The sequence below is a fragment of the Pleuronectes platessa genome, chromosome 18 (assembly GCF_947347685.1).
Source record: "Pleuronectes platessa chromosome 18, fPlePla1.1, whole genome shotgun sequence".
Classification (NCBI taxonomy): domain Eukaryota; kingdom Metazoa; phylum Chordata; class Actinopteri; order Pleuronectiformes; family Pleuronectidae; genus Pleuronectes; species Pleuronectes platessa.
In genome coordinates, this window is record NC_070643.1 from 10,512,439 (window position 1) to 10,532,824 (window position 20,386).

The following is a 20,386-nucleotide window of genomic DNA, read 5'->3' on the forward strand; positions in this document are numbered from 1 at the left end:
CACAGGCACGACTTTTAGAAACCCCCGACTTTCGGAGAGCACAAGCCGTCAAAAACCAAGGCGATGGTTTTCAGGTTGGAGGGGTGTGTGCCTGCGTGCGTGTGTGTGTTAGTGGGTGGGGGGGTGAGTCCCAGGGAGAAGGAGAGGCTTCAGGAAAAGAAGGGGATTCAATCCGGTCTGACCCTGAGAGGAGAGCGCTTCAGAGTGCGGAGAGAGAGCTCTGGGAGGGATCACCATTTACCCTCTCTCTCTCTCTTTCTTCCCCCGGAGCTGTCATTCTTAATAGGCCAGTCGTCATGATGGGTCCCCCCCTGATGACGACACGCATTGATTGGATGTATGGGTAAACAGAAGGCGAAATGGCAGCCTCGAGATGGAGGTGGGGGGGGGGGGGGGAGCATCTGTCTGTGACCATCTAAAAACAGACCGCCATCAATTTATAAACGACAATAATATTCCAGCGGATTATTTTCAAGGTTTAACTTGATGCACTTTAAATGGAGCTTTGTTTTTTTGACCTTTGCACAAATTGACAATAATAAATGAGTTATTTGCTTCCATTTAGTGATCCTCTCCCCCTCCCCCCCTCCTCTCCTCATTCCTCTCTTATCCGTCGAGCCCCTCTTATTCTCACCTTAAGTGGAGTCAAGTTGAGTCCTCAGAGGTCAAGCCTAGTGGTCAGAGTTTAGATAAAAAGCCATTTGACATGAAGTCTTTAAAGTCAACAGAGCACGTATGAGAGGAGACAGCCAGGCACAAACCCCAATTCATCATGTCTGCCCTGTACAACTTATAAAGCCCGCCGTTACATGTCCGTAAAATACATCACATATATCAATTAAATAAATGGTTAACTGGCAAGAAATAAGAAATGTCTCCATTACGTATTAATTCAAGCAGTAAAAATGTAACCTTGATGTTTTGTTGCTGTGACAGAGCTTCAGCAATGCGCAGTGGATACGTTCAAGGTAGGGGCAGTTTCCCAGATCTAATAATGCCGTTTTGAAAATAAAAAAGGTCTAATAATTATTGGATACTTTCTTTATGAAATGCCTCGTGTTTGCTTTTGGTTGGAGCAGGTAATATAGGCCTGCTTATGCTCCATATTTCCTTCTGCTTGCAGAAAGCTCTAAATCGGGATTTAACGCAATTTGCAATAAATTGACTTCCATCACACGCTTGGTGTTGTTGAACCGTGGAGGATGCAGTTTGCACGATGTCCACATGCGGGATGCTGTCAGACGGTGACGCCTCTTAAACATGTGATTCATCCAGCTCAACTGTATTCCAAGTAGTCCTATATAACTGTGTGTTATAGGGTTAGCATGTTCTCATCGCTGAAGTCAGGAGCGAATTAGATTAGATAGAACTTTATTAATCCACACATAGGGGAAATTCACTTCTGACACTTTATTGATCCTGGTCAAAAATGAAGTTGTATTAGAATATATACAAAATACAGTGGGTTTTGGATCTTTTGATGAAGAAACAGGATATTATGGTCGCTTAGTGATCCCTTTATTAACCATTTGATCCGTCTTTAACATTTCGTGCCACTGTATTTATTCTGCGTCATCATGGTTGTAACTCAACCACACCTGACGCCTGAACTGAAAGACTTCAGTCCTTTTTAAAAGCTGATGTGGTATCTGCAGCTGCAGGGCATGGTGCGTGGCGGTTCCCTTCAGTTGCGAATGATAACTGTGTGTGGGGAGGTGGAGTCGTGTGGTCTCACGGGGGGACTTAAAGAGGGAATGGAGGCAGGCTGCAGAGGATGGAGCCTCCGCTGTCCTTGTGCGCCCTCGCCTGTCCGAAAGAGGAAAAGGCCCCGAGCGACGGCTGCCTCCGCCTCCCTCACCCGGCAGCACACAGCTCTGAGGGAAATTCCTTTGGCTTTCTCTCCCCCAACTCTCTCATCTGGCCTGCTGGAGGAAACAAAGTCTCTCTCTCTGACTACTTGATGTTTCTTCTCTGGCTTCTAAAAAAACCTGAACTTAAATAACTAGGCTAACCAAAGTTTACCATCTGATTCAAGTTGTATAACTTTTACCATCAGTAACTTTTCAAACAGTCAGTGCGAATGTGCCATTAATGGAAATGTACAAGATTTAAGGAGCTTCTCAGGCGAAACATAAATATCTTGTTCAGTCAGAGGAGAAAGGAAACTGGGATTTGTTTCGTTTTGGTATATTAGTCACAGTGGGCAAAGTCATGGACCTGGAGATCTTTATAGCCTGTAATGGGTTAATTAAAAAGATGTTAACTGATAAATTCGGGTTAATCTTGCACAATTTCTTATAGATCAATATTTTGGTCAGTATTTGTATGTTAAAGTGAATGGCCTCACTGCTGGAGATTATTCGACAAGAAAGTTTCTTGGTGTACTTTTAAATCTCAAGGAATTGGTTACCATGCAGTGTTTCGTTGAACCGCCCCAAGGTGGCACAGATCCCATTGTTTTCCTTCTAACCGGGGGTTGTGCAATGGGTCGTGGCCAGGGCAGATGGGATCTTGTGATCATCCGGAGATAACACCCAGAGAAGCTCTTGCGCAACACATGAATGACCTTGCGGCTTTACAGTAGTGTCACTTATATTGTGTGTGTTTTAGATAGCGAGGGACAGAAGATGGGTTTGGAGGGTTTGCTGATTGTGGAATCGCTTTCATATTCACGTGATGAAATGTGTACAGGGCAGTTGGATCTTGGAGGATTTTAGTCTGCAAGCTGCACATGTCTCTGAGGCAGAGGAACAGAAAACTGGACTGCAGCCTCGGCTCTGCCTCAGTGTCTCGGTTTTTGCGAGGAGAGATCAAAGAGGGGGGGAGCGCCCCCCGCGGCAGACACTGCAGAATGCGCCCCTCAGTTTTACTAGCCAGCCCAACTTGAACTTGACCATGGAGCGTGCGCAGTACGCATGTAATCCAATCCATGGCCCTGGCAGAGCAGACCTGCCAGGATTGCACACTTTTTAAAAGTGCAAAAAGTGTTTCAGTGTGTGTCAGATTATAGCGCGCGGATGGGTTGGGTGGACGCTCAGTCCGCCGCTGGCTGAGGCGCACCGCGTTCCACAGAAGCTGGAGGAGAATTAAAAATCCCGAGCCTCTCCTTCATTATCCCGACCCCTCCCGTCGCCACTGCTTCAACTTGGCCTTGAAACGGGATGACGCAGCTACCAGAGATTTAACTCGCTGACCTTGGATTGAAACAATGTCCTGATGACTATACAGCTGTAAGCGCTGTAAGACCCACTTTTATCGCTCAACTCTACTCCATCCTGCAAACAAGCCTCTCACGTGCTATTACAGGAAAGGCTCAGCTTAGCCTCTGAGATCAGGCCTGAATCCCCATTAAAGGGGAGAAACATCATGGGGGTATGGCTTACCGCCAGTCCAGCAGTAGCAGGGCAACACACCAGGTGCAAAGCCCTGACGTTTCACAAGAGTGCATGCAATTCTTTAGGCTGGTCTGTGCATCCCTGGCATCTTTGAGCAAGGTGATATTTACAAGTCTGTCTGGTTGCAAATGGGTATTTATTTTTAGACACTGTTGCTGGCATCAGTTCCACAACAAATGTCCCCATTACTGTTTTCTTTTTAGTTTTCTGTCACTTTGGCTGGTAATGGTTGACCATAGGGCTGGGGATGTATTTCGACATGTATTTTGGGAATATCCTCTATATATTCCAAGGTTCTGCTATCTCTGCAATTCGGGTGCTGATGTTGTGCGGGTGCATTTCAGCATTCAGGTGTCACCCAGCTGATGTGCATGTGCTTGAAGGGTGTGTTTGCACACGGAAATGAGCACAGCGTCTCTGAATCATTTCTTGCGAATCTGAGATGGAAATGTTGTTTTAGAATTAGTTGAGTAGTGCAAAACGACAGATTGGAGTTATTAGGGTGGACATGTGATTTTGAGTTTCAGTTAAACCGTGTTGGATTATTTTCCATGCGCTATAGTTCGAATTTGGATTAGGTTTGTAGTCCTGTAAAACCCACAAGTGTTTGTCAAACACTTTTCAATCCCTGCTCGTTCCTAGCAACCAGTTTCATGAATTAATGAAACGACAAATTTTCAATCAGAAATTATAAATCATACGTTTTATCAAGAATTTTCATATATTTTATAACTATATAATAGATTTTATGAAACTACTTGTGTTTTCAAAAGTAGAATATGCCTTTTTTAAAGGTAACCAAACTAAACACGAAACAACTTCACCTACGTTAATTTTAATTTCAACCAAATAAAAGAATCTCCGACATGAACTTTCAAAATAAAAGCAAATGTTTTCAGTTGACTGAACCTCTGTTTTCTATAAACATATTAGGATGAATTATCAATCAAGTTGGAAGAGCCGTTAATTCCGTTTTATTTTACTTGTTTGGAGCAAACAGAGAAACTAGCTTAATCCATTAAGTTACAGGCCGTTAGCTCACTATATTCACTACAGTATGTCATACCATATATTTTTCCCAACAAGGAAACGACAAAACAATAGAAATATCACATGTCTGTGGGATATTTGACGCACGAATTAGTCAATTTAAATGGAGCTCATATGAAGACTATTTGTTGCTGATCCTGGAGCTCGAATATAAATGTGTTTTAGGCCTCCTATTTAAAATGCAAATTGTACAAAGTTAAAGGCCAGAACAGGACCTTTAAGACTATACATGTAATATCTAAAATAATATTTAGAATGCGTCGATTACAACCATCGTGCCATTTTCTCCAGCGACTAAAGGAAATAAAGGTGCATGTTTTAGTGTTCGTATTAATCCAGAAGCCTCTCTGCATCCTGGTGGTTTGCAGGTAGACTATTTATACATGAGTGATGACATTTAAAAACCACTGTTTAAGTTCTCCATCATACCTTCCTGCGGCAACAATCAAATATCCAGCCCGCGCCGTGGAGCAGAGTACCGGCTGAACGCTCAGTGAAACAAACTGCAGACCTTAATACTCACTGGGATTCCGTGTATGCAAATAAATGATTTCATGTGCAGCTCACAGGCTGTAGCTCTAGCAGACTGTTAAGACTGGAACGCGGCGAAGTGTTTGCGCGTCAAAGAGCCCTGTGCACCACGCAGGGACCCTCACCTACATGTGGACCTATGGCTTACAGTGAAGGGGATATTTGTATTATTATTATTTTATATTCACCGTGGGCGACTTCCCAAGGGGGGGAAGAAAACTGGAGAAGTCAAGTGTGCGACCGCCCTGTGGTTCACTGCTCCGACCACAAAAACATACTGGCTCTTATGTTTTAAACAACTTTGTGACAGCTGTCTGCTTTCAACACGTGTCATCATCAACACTCATATTTGACTGCATGTACTTCGCCTTAGCAGCCCGTTTAATAAAACCATTTTCTTTACGCTATTAACGATGGCCATTTATAGCTGATCATAACTTTATATTGGAGCCTTCCACTGCTTTGCCCAGGCTGCAGGCCGGGGAATAAATGCACCCTTTCTTTCCCCGGCTGCGTAAAGCCAGTACAAACGGTGGGCTGAACAAGCTGCGCTGCCAGCTCCAAGAACTGCAGTCCTGGGCCCTCCGGTGATCCTTCAGATGGATCAGCGAGGTCCATATCCAAATCAAGGATAATTTTATGATTACATGGTGATCTCTGTAGGATCATGTTTCCCCCTTTGCCAATGCCATCAACTAGGTTCTCCCACACATTGTCTGATAGGAATTTAACACTGAATTAATAAATGCCTGTTCTCAATGGGATTACCTTTGGCACACAGTGTTTTAAGTTGAAGTTCATGGCGTCTTGTGTGTATGTTTCTGGCGGGACAGTTCGTGCGCCCCTTCCGTTGCTGTTGGGTTCATTGTGCTGTAAGGATGTCTCATGTCTGGAATGACCACATGTGCGCGCCGGCGGCCACCTTGGCGAGGACGCAGGGCTGTTGTGACTGCAAAACGTTACCAAATAGTCGAATGGCACAAGAAATATACGCATAGATAAATGATCCAGACTAGAACAACTCGCGGCAGCATAACTGACGAAGCACAAAAGAGCTATTGTGATGAAAATAATGTGGATTGATGTCAGATCTAACTTGACATCTAACATGACAGCAGCAGCATTCATTTATTTTGAAGTTCAGTTTGATTACATTGAATGAAACGCCGCAGGCCAGTGTGCGCTACAGGCCGGGCCTCGTACTCCATGAGTCATGCTTGTTGCAGCATGTTGCCACTGAGGGATTGCATGATTTACCCTTCCTCATATGAAGAACTTTTTATGTTTGATTTCGCCTCCTGAAATTGAGAACATACAGAAACTCCCACTCATCTTATTGAGGGTATTGCCCAGTGTTTGTCGCGCTCGGTGTATTGAGCCTACATGTGCATGTGTTCTCCTTCGAGGTCTTTTACAAGCATTGTTAATCAATCTAGGCTCTGTAATTCAAATTCACAGAGGACATTCTTAATATGAACCCAAACAACGAACAGCAAGTTCCAGCTATTAATCTTCCAATTGTCCATGATTATTGTTCACTTGTTTGCACATCACAATAAACGGCAAAGCCTGTTTTTAATGGTTATTAAAACATTAATATTTTAAATATATAAAATTAAATGGGTTGTTTATAATGATGCACATGCCCTCGTTGATTTTTTAGTTTTTGTTGATGTTGCCACACGCAATCTTTGTTCTTGAAAAATTTAACTAATTTTAATCCACCAAGGTTCCACTGTATCTTTTGGTTCAAGTTCTCGTGCTACAACACAAACCCAAAACATCTCAGATTATGTGTAGTAGATGTTAATTCAAAGTAGTTTGTAAAATAGTTTTTTTTATTATTATTTATGTCATTTAAAATATAAAATTTAAATGTGTCTTTAAACTGTGTGAATCATTTTATTACGTCGAAGTTTAGGTTTTATTTCATCAATGGAAGCAGATGAGAACAAAATCGTTTAGACTTGAACGTCTGAATCCGTGTTTTACGCACGCCACTGGCACCTTCTGTTTCTTTTGGTTAACAAAGAAGTGGATTATATATGTATGTACATTGATTTAATTTTTACATACAATACAAATGCCCCCCATTAGGCCACAGCTCATGTTGAAAGTCTGCTCACAAATCCAGTGAAAGCTGCATCACGTCCATTTCCTCCAACACAGAATAGACACAGAGCCATTGGTCGTAAACACACAGCAGCAGACCAGACACAAACACACTCACGTACATACACACACATACACACACACGCACACACAAACACACTCACGTACACACACACACACACACACACACACACACACACACACACACACACACACACACACACACACACACACACACACACATGCACGTCTATCCAGTCCTCTCTTTTCAGAGATCAACATCATTTTCACACGTATATGTCAAAACCCCCCCCAGAACATCTACAAACACACAAATCCAGAAAAACTCTAAACACTCCTTTTTATATTATCCAACGCCGGCTATAGACGCAGCCCCTCCGTGAAGCGGGTCCAGACTAAATCGTGAGACTGAAAACAAAATGATAGTAAAAGTTAATGTCCTCCAATAGCTTTTCATTGGGACAGGAATTCTCACCCCTCTTCCGCTCTTTTCAGGCGCTCAGACGGTGCCTTCAAAGCCTGAATGGCCCGACAGGCTGCATGGCGAGACGGCAACTTTCAACTTGACCTTGGCCTCCAGCCGCGTCTACCTCCTATGTTAGAAACCCGCTCGCATGCACAGCGGCGCGGACTCCAGAGCTGTTTTGTGTCTTTGCATATTGTTAACACGTGGAGGGCCTGTACTATTCGCCTATTTTTCTACATTTCCTTTAGTTTTGACCTGAAACCCACGAAGAGCTGGTTTCTACGAGGCCTTGTTATGAACGTGTTCAAAAGTCACTTGCATGCATAAGCGGAAATACCTGGAATCTGTGGAATACCTACACTCGTGAACAGTTCTTCTTTATCTCGTATGCAATGCACCATTTCTGCGGTGTGTTATGCGTCTCCGTGCGTATTCTGCACCGTGTATGTTGGGCATCAGCTGCAACACAGGCGTCTTATGCCTCGAGGAGCATTGAGCCGCGTTCTAACACTACTTCAACATTATATTTGACGAAAGGAAATCCCCTTTGTCGATTTGCTGTGTAATGATTTCCAGTTCGACGCAAACAAAGGCTGGTCAGTGTGCGTCAGTAAAGGGCCACAGGCAACACACATTAGTCATGTGTACACACTGAATAATTGCTGTCTGCGGAAATGCTCGACCACTATTGAGAAATCGGCTTAATTTTTAAGCTTTAAATATCCAAAGAGCAACCAAGTAAAGCCTAACAACACGTGGTTCTATTATTTATACGCGTTTATGATTAAATATAACCTCATATGATAAGACCACACTAATTTGGATCTGTTTAAAAAAAGAAGGCACAATATTCATCTCGTATGAAGCCCACACGACAAAAGCTGAATCCCTTGATAGATACGGTCATCTTACTTCGCCGCATTTTTCTCCATTTAATTATCTGCACTGGGTGATGTTTACCGTCCTCTTTGCATAGCCCCGTCACGTGACATCTTCTGGGCCAATGGCTGTGCAGCCTTCAACCGCTCTGGTGCGCGTCAGAGCGCCTTGACTCTCTGGGAACCAGTATCTCCTTTTTTCAGTCTGTGGTCTTTTTTAAAAAGAGCCAGAAGCTCTAATGTTGGATGCTGTGCTATGACAACGTCACTACTGCTCCGTCCGCGCTGGGTCGACCCGTCGGTGATGTTCCTCTACGACAACGGCGGAGGTTCCGATGAAGTGAGCAAGAACATGGAGGGTTTCCCCGGTGGCAACTTTGCTGCGAACCAGTGCAGGAATCTGATGGCGCACCCCGCGTCCCTGGCACCCAGCTCGGCGTACTCCTCCAGCGACGTGCCCACCTCCGGCATGGGCGAGCCAGTGAAGCAGTGCAGCCCCTGCTCTGCAGCCCAGAATTCCTCCAGCGCGTCCCTGCCGTATGGGTACTTCGGTAGCAGTTATTACCCGTGCAGAATGTCGCATCACAGCAGCATTAAACCGTGTGGCGCGCAGCCCCCCTCTGCGTACGGGGAGAAATACATGGACACATCTGCCTCGGGCGACGACTTCGCCTCTCGGGCAAAGGAATTCGCTTTTTATCCGACCTACCCCTCAGGCCCGTACCAACCTGTTCCCAGTTACCTGGACGTCCCGGTGCCAATCAGTGCGCCGTCAGAAGCCAGACACGAGTCCCTGCTGCCTATGGAGAGCTACCAACCGTGGACTCTCGCCACCAACGGGTGGAACGGCCAGGTTTACTGCGCCAAGGAGCAGCCCCAGCCCGGACACATGTGGAAGTCCTCCATACCAGGTAGGACAGATATTCCTCCAGCTTTTACAGGACAGAGCCGAAATATTCAGAATGAGGCGGACTAAATGTAATTTACTCTGTGGGATAATCTGTTTATATCAACCCTAGAGAACTAATATAGATTCACCCTTGAAATTAAGTTTTTCTTAACAATGTGATTTAAAACCGTCCTTACTGGTGTGATTCGTTTTTAGAATAAAATATCCTCACATATTTTCCATGCAAATATTATGGAATCATATGAATTGGAAATGTGTGGATCACTTCTTAAGACAATTTTATTTCTAAAAAGGACGACATCATTTTCTGAATGACTGTGTTTGAGCCACTTGTTGAGAGGCAGCTTATGACAGCTCTTTTTCCCCCCCTTTAAGACGCAGTGTCTCACACCGGTGGAGACTCTGGCTCGTATCGACGTGGACGAAAGAAACGCGTGCCATACACCAAGTTGCAACTGAAGGAACTCGAGCGCGAGTACAATGCCAATAAATTTATCACGAAGGACAAACGGAGGAGGATATCCGCGCAGACCAACCTGTCCGAGAGGCAGGTCACGATATGGTTTCAGAACAGACGCGTAAAGGAGAAGAAAGTTGTCCACAAATTGAAAACCATCAGCTAGTTCAATTTTTTCTTTTCTATTACGGACAACATCTGTGGGAGAAACTACTACTACAACACACACACACACACACACACACACACACACACACCGACACACTTGGACTTGTGAATTGGATTAACGCAACTCCTTCCTGACTGAACATGATTTATTTGTGTGTTGCCAAATGATTTCCCGGAGCTTCTGGAACTGCAAACAAATAATTCGCAGGCCCCTGAATGCTGGACATCTCCACTTCCTGCCACTTATTTGTATTTTATCTTTTATGAAAGTGGAAAAGAAAAGAGAAAATATAAAACTTGCAGTATTTGTGACTTCTTTTTGTCTTCCCACCCTGTGGCATGCTCAACTCTTTACGCAGGACCCCAGTTCAGAAAGGTGTGCGCCACCGAGCTACGCCTTTATCTTCAGCTTTAACTAGAGAAATGTTAGAGGCGAAGATTTCACAGGAAGTGACGGATTTGGACCTTGGGGATGTTAAATATTAATCTCTCCTAACTCTTCGTTAAACAGCTACTCACGTGCTTTGCTTGTATGAAGTTTAGTCTTATCATATGGACCCGTCATTATCCAATCCATGGTGCAGTTCCTATTGTAATGCTTAGATAATCATCCGGGAAATGTGTTTATATCGATCATAACTTTTTATAATGTGTGCGTTTCCATGTGGTTGTGTATATAAAGTAAATTCCGGCATGTTACCCAGGTTATTTGTGTGTGCGTCTAATATGTCGGTGTTTAAAGTCGTCAAATAAAATGTGGACCTGGTTGAATTATCTTTTTGAAAATGGTCCTGTATAGTTTCATAGTAGCTCAACTTTTTAATTTTAAGCTCAACCACGTTATCTTTTGAATGAAACGGCCTATCATTACAAAAAAAAATTCTTTAAGGCCCAGACTCATAAATTTGGTTTAAATATATTGAAGGTGTCGTGTTGTGGATTTTATTGGGTATGTAGCCCCCTAAATATTAATAAGCAGAAGTGTTTGGAAATTGAAATTTCGAAAATGTGTTGTAGTGCTGTGCTTGACTCTGGGAGAGGAGGGAACAGGTCTGTTGCAGCTGGTCTGTGCTGAAATATAGGCTGACATCGCCATCTAGCGACAACTTTGTGAAAATCTCAGATGGACATACTCTGAGTTAAAATAATAGAATTTATAAAAATAAGATTAAAATGTCAAACAATGAAGGTTGTAATAACTATTTCCTATGATAAAATACCATTACGTTGCATTATATCATAATAATTACCTACATTTTATGTGTGGATAGCTGCCGTAATAAACGGGTGCAAATTGTAGAATTGTCTAGACTAAACATAAACTATAAAAATCGATATTTTACTCCTCTTGATGTGACTGTACTATATATAAATATTTTAATTTCAAAATTATCCCAAGGACATTTGATCTTAAAGGGGACTGATACGAACTAATTATTTTCTCTCCAAATTGTCTTTTGTTTTTAAAGTATCCATATGTTCATTATAATTTTGACATACATTGAGCCATAGGATACGTTTTGATACGACTCACCCTTTTAGTAAATTGCTGTAATATTATGTTACCTTATTTACTGAGATGGAACATTTTACGCACAGAGCTGACGTATAGGACAAAGGGAAATGGACCATTACATTTGGCCATCACGACTGTCTAAATATCCCGTGTATACTTACATAGATATGTGGTTGGCTTTAAATAGCCTACCACTGGTTATCAAATTATTTTGTTATTTTGTTATTTATATGCCTGTTAAGTATTCTGCAGGGTTATAGTTCTAGCATTCTGTACGTTTTACGCAAATAAATGAAACAAAAAATAAATAAAATGCAATAAACACAACAGTGGCGTATATTTGCGGCTACAGGTGAAAATAATATCCAGTTCTTGTGATGAACAAAAAAGTTCCAAAGCGGAATTTAAATAAAAAATCCTCCAGTGCATTTTCTTCTGGCTTCATATAAATGTTTTCTCGTGTCCTATTTAAAGGGGAAATGTTGGGAAATGTATTTAATATTTCGAGATGGAGTCCAGTTTTAATACAAGAGATTTTAATTCGAATTGATTCTGCCTTAATTAAGATTGTTTTGAGGTGTAGTGCTTAGACGAGAAAACTATTTGCTCCTGCCTCAGATGATCGTATCCGTGTCCATATGTGTTATGGGAGTGAATATTTATGATCAAGTTCCTGCAGCAGTGTCAGGAGAGTTTTGTATTTGATCACAGATAACATGCCCCTTTATGTAATATCAAAACTATTCTGGTGGATTATTCCGTGTGTAATGTATTGAAAATATTTTGGATTACACTCCAATATTGCTTCAGGCAATTATTGCGGGTTACACAGTGAATGAATCTGTCATCCGTACAATACTGTTACCCGATCCCAGGAGTCGGTGTGACGATGATCCATTTCACTTTGGTCTAAAAAAGGATGAAGACTCGAGTTTTCCATTACATCTTTATTTTCCAAAGTATTCCATTCAAGAGAAATATGAAAACAAGACTAAATAATAACCGACTTACACATCCATGACAGCATTGGGTTTTCATTAGCAGCTAATCAACTTAAAATAACACACACAAAAATGCAGTTTTTAATTTTCTGTTCATCCACAGCATCACATGGAAATGTTGCAGCTCTCAAACGGTTGGTTGTTTAAAACGTTCCAGGACGTTTAGTTTACAAGTTTATATAATAATGGATATAAATAACTGGCTAAAAATAAATCGGATTGCTCATCATCGTGTGCATGTTTGTGAAGTGTGTGCTCTATCAGGCTGATCCGCAGGCCTCTCGTGTTTCAGCTGAGTTGATGATACGGGTTGACCCTTAAGGAACGAACAGTGGGGACAAGGCAGATAATCAAAAACGCTGTGACGCATTGTGTTATTACTGTGTTCACTATGTGTTGAATAGATATCAAATAAACAGCAGCAACAGTAAACCCCTTCAACGGAACTGCAACAGGCCACTCTTAGATTTCAGACGTAAAAAGTACCATCATCATGTCACTCGTTGGTTTCCAGAATGTAACTCTTCCCTGATACACAATATTAAATTGTGGCTGCAACTTGATACTCACCCATTCTTCTTTTAATAACTCTGTTGCTTGTAATCCGTTAATCCCTTTGCCAAAACTATTTGGCTGCATGTGATGAATGACTCAGTCAAATGTCAGACGTCAAATCAAATCCAGTCAGAACTGCAGCATGACTCGCTCAGCTGTTCAATTAATTATGCCTTATTTATGGATTATCGTCTATACGTCTTCTCAGTAGTTTTGAGAATACACGTCACTAGTTTATCTCGCATTTGAAGCGTATAGTGCGTATATTCATATATATGCTGCATTTTAGCCTGCAGCCTATATGTTAATTTATGCATATGATAACATATACCATATGCCTATGTTGTTGTTTGCATAACGTGCTGGCGTGATGCGTAAATGTCACTAAAATATGATGTAGACCTTGTTTGAGTTTCTTTACCTCAAATATAGGTTATAATACAAAACTGATCCTTAACCTGGGGGCCACACAATAATAATAGTAATCATAATAATAGTAATTATACTGACAATAATTCGACAATATCTACGACAGTAATTTTATTTAGCTTTAGTGAATACTCTTGTCCATTTATAGTCTCTTTTCCTTCCCCTCCAGTTTTATTGGACTAGTATTGAAGCCTATTTTATCTTAATGATCCTTTGTTTCTCCACACGAGAGGTGCAGTAACCACAGGATTCGCCAAAGGCTGGATTGTGGAGTATTTCTAAATAGTGAGAAGTCGGATATGTTCTGCTTATGACACGCACGTGACCAGCTCGCTGTGGCCAGGATGTCCGCGCGCACGGAAAGCTGCGTTGTGTCGCGCCAACGTCCTCTGACGCACAGGCACCGAGGAGCGCGCACGCGTTAGCCCAGAGATGGGTGAAAAAGCGGCGATGTGTGACTGCTCGGCGCATCGCGGAGTCCAAAAAGAAAAAGAGGAGCGGAAGCGTTAGAGCGGAAGTTGACTGCAGTGACGTGAGGCGTGCGTCTCATTGGTTTGTGGACCAAAACAAGCGCGCAAGTCCCGCCTCCAGCCAGAGACGGAGTCACGTGATAGTCCAAAGCTCAGAGCGCAGTGCTCCGCCCTCCCCTCCCTCAGGAGCCGTCCGGGATGGCACAGCCCACAGCTCCAGCGAGACGCAACGAGGCTGGACTGGATCACTGTTCAAGAATTGAGTTCTGCTGCCACACTAAGGAAGAACGGTGAATTGCAGCTAATTTAGAGCTGAGAATATAGGATCAATTTGCCTTTATTAAATACTAAATGCGGGTATTTCTGTCCCGTGCTTAATTTGTATAATCACAACTTGGCGGAGAAAGCGAAGTCATATGGAAACATTTGTCTATTATCATTTGAGGAGCGCCTTGAAACGAAATATTTGAGGGCCACATTAATTAATGTGTTTAAAAACTGAAAATAGAAAACAATCCGGACACGGTTTATTTTAGTCCAATGAAATTAAAGGTTGGAGTATTTTGGTCTATGCTACATCCTCAAGGACTCACTATATAAAATCCAGGAAGAATCTTCATACATCTGAATAAACTGATGTATTGTGTGGCAATCGGATCAATAGAAATGGTCAAATAGAACCAATATGGAGTGCGTATTCTCCCCTGGTGCATATCTCTCCCCTGCTTTGTCAGACGTGGTTGAGGACAGACAGGACCAGCCCTCGTCTTTGCTCTTTACTTTGACCTTCGCTGTCTCCGTGCGTATAATTCGGCCGAGGCCTGCCTGCAACCTTCAGTCACTCAACAATATAGCTTTGGTCAGTCCTGAAAACACGACTTGGGCTCGGAAGTTAATCTTGTAATTCACCTCAAAGACCTGAGCAGACGCGAGTTTATCCAGCACCGTGACAGCGGTCAAATAGAAGCACTTGACCGAGATTACGTGGAAGCCTCCTCCGCGTCTCCGCCGGCGCCTAATTCCCCCACAGACGGACTTTCCCTGTCCTGATACACCCGTACATCATCTCATTTGGTTTCGAGTATAGATGCCACATAATTTACTGGATTCAATTATGAAGGCTCTGTAGTCTATGAATGTTTTAAGCGGGTGATACACAGCGAGTGTACGCGCCGGATGTGTGGCCTCGGTTTTCTTATACGCACTTTGAGGGAATTCTCTTTTCGGGCAATACACGTTTGACGTTAATTCAAGTTTAAAATGAGTATAAACTTGAAGAAAGTAACGTGTAATCGGGGTTAATTTGAACATTTAATAAATATGTTGCCTAGGCCTCCATGTTAAATGTTTTTCCTCACCGTTTGGTTGCATTGGAGGATAAAAAAATAAGGATCGCGGGAGAAAAAGGTATCTTAAAAAAGAGCTTTAAAACCTCTGCTAAATACGTCAAGTTCGCATCCTGTTCAGACAATAGACTGATAGGACAGGTTGACTGCTTTAATCCAAAACAAACTTACATTTAAAATTAAATGCTGTTAATTTAACGTCTCGGTTCTTTCGGATAGTATAACAGTTTTCGGGATGATGATTTCTCCATCCTCTATGTTCTTATAGATCCATTCTAGATTAATACAAATAAGAATATCCATTCATGAGTCGTTTACCATTGTTTTATCTAACAAACCAAATGCGAGACTAAACTGAATATAGATTCTCGTACGGTGTCCATGATGTGTTCATGAAAGGTGAGAGCGAGAAATGTGTTTCAGTGGCGATTCCGTTTGATTTCGTCCTTTTAATCGAATAAACCAGTTTCTCATAAATATACATATTACCAGCTGTAAATGCTGTGTAGCCGACCAAGTCTGTATGTGTTTTTAGGTTTTCACATGACAAATCCAGTGGCGGCAGATAAAACGCGCAGTCTCATCTTTTCCAAAAAAATAGTTTTTAAGCTTTGCGCGTTAGACCTTCTCCAAATGTCAAGCTAACATTTACGATTCCTCACAGAACACATCTTAAGACAAATGCAATGCGAAATGCTGAAAAACAGCCAAAGAAAACGATCTGTTACTATTCGCAAGGCCAAATACTATGTTTTTTTGTTAAATATATAGATTAATTTACTCTATATTTTCATGTAATTCTATGAGTGGGATTGATGTGGAAATTATAAATGTTCTATCTTCTGATTGTATATTTGCTTTGATCTGTTTACGCAATAGCCTGGTTTGCCTATCGAATTCCCCTTTTCCACTCAAACTGCAACCCTTTCTACATTTTAATCTCCTTATCTCTTTGTCATTCTCCTTTTGTTTCTGGCATTCCTGTTTCGATCTAATTTCATTGTATGTCCTTTTTGTTCAGGCCCGCTGTTCGTGACGCACAGTTTGCCCTGGACCCCTTCTAGTAAGCCTCCTCAACTGGTTTTTGTCAGAGGTGGCTCCCGTTGACCGTGGAGTTGGTCAGCTTCCCCCAGCAAATGGCCCATGTGTGGTCCGCCTGGCCTGGTCTGTCGTCGCCATCTCCGTCGGCCCCACATTTCTGTCACCTGTGGATAAATCAACACGTCGCTGGCTGAATCAGGTTCAACATTTTCCACTCGGATATTCCTGCTCGCTTATATTATATACGGTTAAAGTGCGAGATCAGATTGTTTCACGTCTCAGTCTGATGGTTTTACAATCCTGCCGCAACTGCAGCCTCGTATCAATGTAGCCAGCAATATAATAATGGTCGTGCCAAGACCTTGCACCATTCAAGTTCAAAACCACTTCTTTTTTTTAAATCTCACATATGAATATGCAATGGAAAAAAAACACATAGCATATTTTAAGCTAAATCTACACTGGCTATAAATAAGCCCTAATTAGCTCGGCCTAGTGTGGCCTACTTGCCCAGATTTTACGCATGTCTTTACGCATTCTCACCCCGCATTACAAAACGCCATTCACTGTAAAGTTGTATCTTGTGACCTTTGAATGCATGTATAGGAATTAGTGCAGATAAACGTCACAGATGTTAGGCCTTTACACTCCTTCCTCTTCTTCTAGTTATGTATACAGTCAAACTGCCTGTGCATCTTTGCGGTCGCTTTCCCTGCACACTGTAAACTATAAAGACACAGTTCATGTTGAGATCAAGAATAGATGCATTGAGGCGCAGGTGTGGTGGCTGTTTCTTTCCTACAATAAAATGAAAACAAATCAGCCCGTACTAAAACTCTTGTTTTTTCCCCCTAGATTCCACTTTAAGACTTAAACTACAGGAGGTGTCTTTGCAGGACACTGAATGCGCCTATTTAGCCTCCTTTACAGCCTATAGGGCCTACCTGACGTGGTGTTAAACTGTACTTTCAGATCCTCCCCAGGCTGGCTTGTTTACTTGTTGTCCAACAAGGTTTTATGGCACAAGGATGGGGCAATCTGGCCTATTTGTCGCGTTCTCTTCCTGATACAACCGCAGCGCGTCTGTGACTCTGTATTAGATTCTCCTCTCTGTTTTAAACTAAAACATACAGTGCTAATACATTTGACTTAGAATTATTGTAGGATTTGAGTGTTATATTTGATACAAAAACGTTAATGTGTGTGTCTGTGTCCGTGCGTAAAGGTACGATAATATATCAAGCCACCCTATAATGGCAGGGAAAACCTATCTTTGTGTAAATATACTGCTTTGTCCATTTCAAATCTCCGCCATTGACACATTGTCCCTTTTTTTTATAATTATCTCTGATGCCCGTGTTTCCTTTCCCCAAAAAAATGTTAATTTAAATTTTTTCCATCCAACTAATTTAAGGTTTGACAATGCTCCAATGGAACATCATGAGTGTGTAATTGACTGTTCAGAGTTAAATCCTGACCTACAGCAGAGTAAATCAAAGACCCTGGATCTCTTTTGATACGCGATTAATGCGAAGGTGGAGTTCATTTGACTTTTCCCTCAGTCTACAGTTACAGGCTCCACATTATCGACCAATCTTGTAACCCAAAGCCGTGCGTATAAAGCAACAGCAATTAAAAAGGAACTCCATCCGGGGCACAGTGTGGGCCCTTTGCTCTCAGTGAAGGACTCGCTCCCTCCCCCGAACTTGAAGTCGACCGTACACAGACAAAAAGCTTTGGCTTTGAGAGCTTTAACTCAGCACCAGACTGCAGTTATGATCAAGAAAGAAAAACCGCATGCACAAGAAGGATGGTCGGAGGATCAGCTGACTGACTTCCTCGAATACAAAACACATTTGACACTACGTAAACTCCCAATTTTAATTATAACGTCTATTTTTAGGACATTTAAAATAAAATAACAAGCAATTTAACAACAGAAATATGGTTAAAGATGGACTTATTTGTTTTGCCTTACCTTAGTTGTGAACAGACATTATCTATGTCTCTGTTGCTGGAGATTCCCAGCTGCTGACTTTGAGTCCGGTTAGGTGGCGACTTCCTATCACGCTTGGCCAGTTTTGTGGTGTCTGTCTGGCCGGGGAGGTAAAAGGGAGCAGCAGAATACTATAGCAGCTATAAAAACGCAGGTCTGTGTAGAGCTGGCTTTGGTTTTCCTGGGCATCCTGTGCTCAATTACAGCTTAAAAGCTTCAGCACAACTCCTAGAATTTGTCTGGATTGACTGAGAGGCGGAGCGTGTGGTCTCACGGACAGTGCAGTTACTTGTGTCTGTGCAATTTATCCAACTAAAGTGGACGGTGGAAACAGCCCCGAAAACTGCTTTTCCTGTTTTGATTCTCACAGGGCGTTAGTTGGTACTTGCACCAGCCTTATTGCGTGTGATATTTTAAGGTTGTGGTCCACATGTGCCATCAGGAGCCCCTTGGGCCCCAGTGTGCTCGTCGGGCCGTGGGGCAAGGCCAGCCGCGGCGGTCTTAATCCGCGATCAGGTCTTGCATTCACAGCACATTAGAGTCAGGTTGCAGCCTATCCAAAACGAGCTCCACGGTGGCCTCAGATCAGAGAGCCAGGGAATGTCCACTGACACATTTACAAAACCAAATAGGAGAAATATCTGCATTTCAAATGAGTCAGCGTGGCTTGGAAGGTAAACCTTTGGTCCACAACTCACTGCCTTTTCCACCGGTTCATGGCCTAGAAATTATGTACATTCACATTAAGGATTTCGAATAGGTTTCACGGAATAGTATATACTTTAAATGTATATACCTATTATACAACTATATATTTATATATATATATATATATATATATATATATATATATATATAATTACTTCTTGCGCAACACTATCCTTTTTTAACACAAGGTTTTACTCCTTCCTTTCTGTGCGTGTGGATGTAATTTACGCATGTATGTATATGTGTGTCAATTTAGGAAATAGAGTGAAGGGAATTAATGAAAATTATAGATAAGAGGACTTAAGAAATGTATAGAAACTGTCTCCTCACTGAACCACCTGCATTTGAATAAATATTCGCCCGAAAACGTTAAGCCATATCCGTGCGTAATGGTTGTTGCGTCTTTTGGGAGATGTTACTGCCGCCATTAAATGTTAATATGAGGAAAAAACAAAGCAATGAGGAGCATAATTTAAAAATAGCATACGTTTTTTTTCCGAAGAGCTTATAACATTTTACTACTAAGCAGACTGTTTTAACGATTGTTGGCGTTAGTTTAAACTCCATTCATGCGCTTTTTCTGCAATAAACCTGTTTTTCCCCCTTGAGATGTATCTGTCTGTTTTTCCTGTTGCTTTGACTGACGATGAAATGTTACAATACTATAAATGTCTCCAGGATCCTTAAATTAGGATGTTAAACATTTGTTTATTGGTGCAAATTAATAAAAACAACTAAAATTCCTTTTGCTGTTTTTATTTTTAAAGTTGCAATTCTGGTAACGATGAATTTGTTTTGTCTTTATTTGTCAAAATTGTGATTTTTTTATCTTTGCTACGCTGGCACTAAACAGAAGACTGAAGCCAGCTGAAACATTAGCCGCTACTTTGAACATGACCCTGATAACCAAATGCTCACTGGGCATTTGGTTATCTTGGTGAGCCATGTTGTAAAACCTCTAAATGATGAGGACTCAGACATTTCTAAAAGGGGACTTTGGAGACAAGGTGGTTGTTGCCTTCCTCCAGTTTAGAGCTTTAGCATTTGTACTCAGTTAATGTTTGTTTAGCTTATGTCATTGCAGAGTAGTTAGAATTCAGATTTTTTCAAGTTTGAATGCACTGAACAAATAACTTCCAAACAAGTAAAAAGCCTAAAATGCGCACAAATATATTTCAAGGACAAACCGAGAGAAGGAGCATCTGGAAAATTCTTATTGATACTTTGGCTAAAGCTTCGATTGAAATCCCTCCTCTCTATTTTTATCTGCCAACGTCCACATATAGTAATGTCTTCCCTCGACTTCGTTGCGTGTGAAGGAATTCGGTTTTAAGCC

At 41.9% G+C, this 20,386-nt stretch overlaps 1 protein-coding gene across 1 annotated transcript; it reads left to right on the top strand.

Annotated features, from left to right (window-relative positions):
* The first annotated feature begins 8,709 nt into the window (after positions 1-8,709).
* Positions 8,710-9,986, top strand: hoxa13a (homeobox A13a). The gene is made up of 2 exons (XM_053447039.1): positions 8,710-9,364; positions 9,739-9,986. Exons 1-2 carry the CDS (start codon positions 8,710-8,712, stop codon positions 9,984-9,986), a joined length of 903 nt encoding a protein of 300 aa, XP_053303014.1.
* The last annotated feature ends 10,400 nt before the right edge of the window (positions 9,987-20,386 follow it).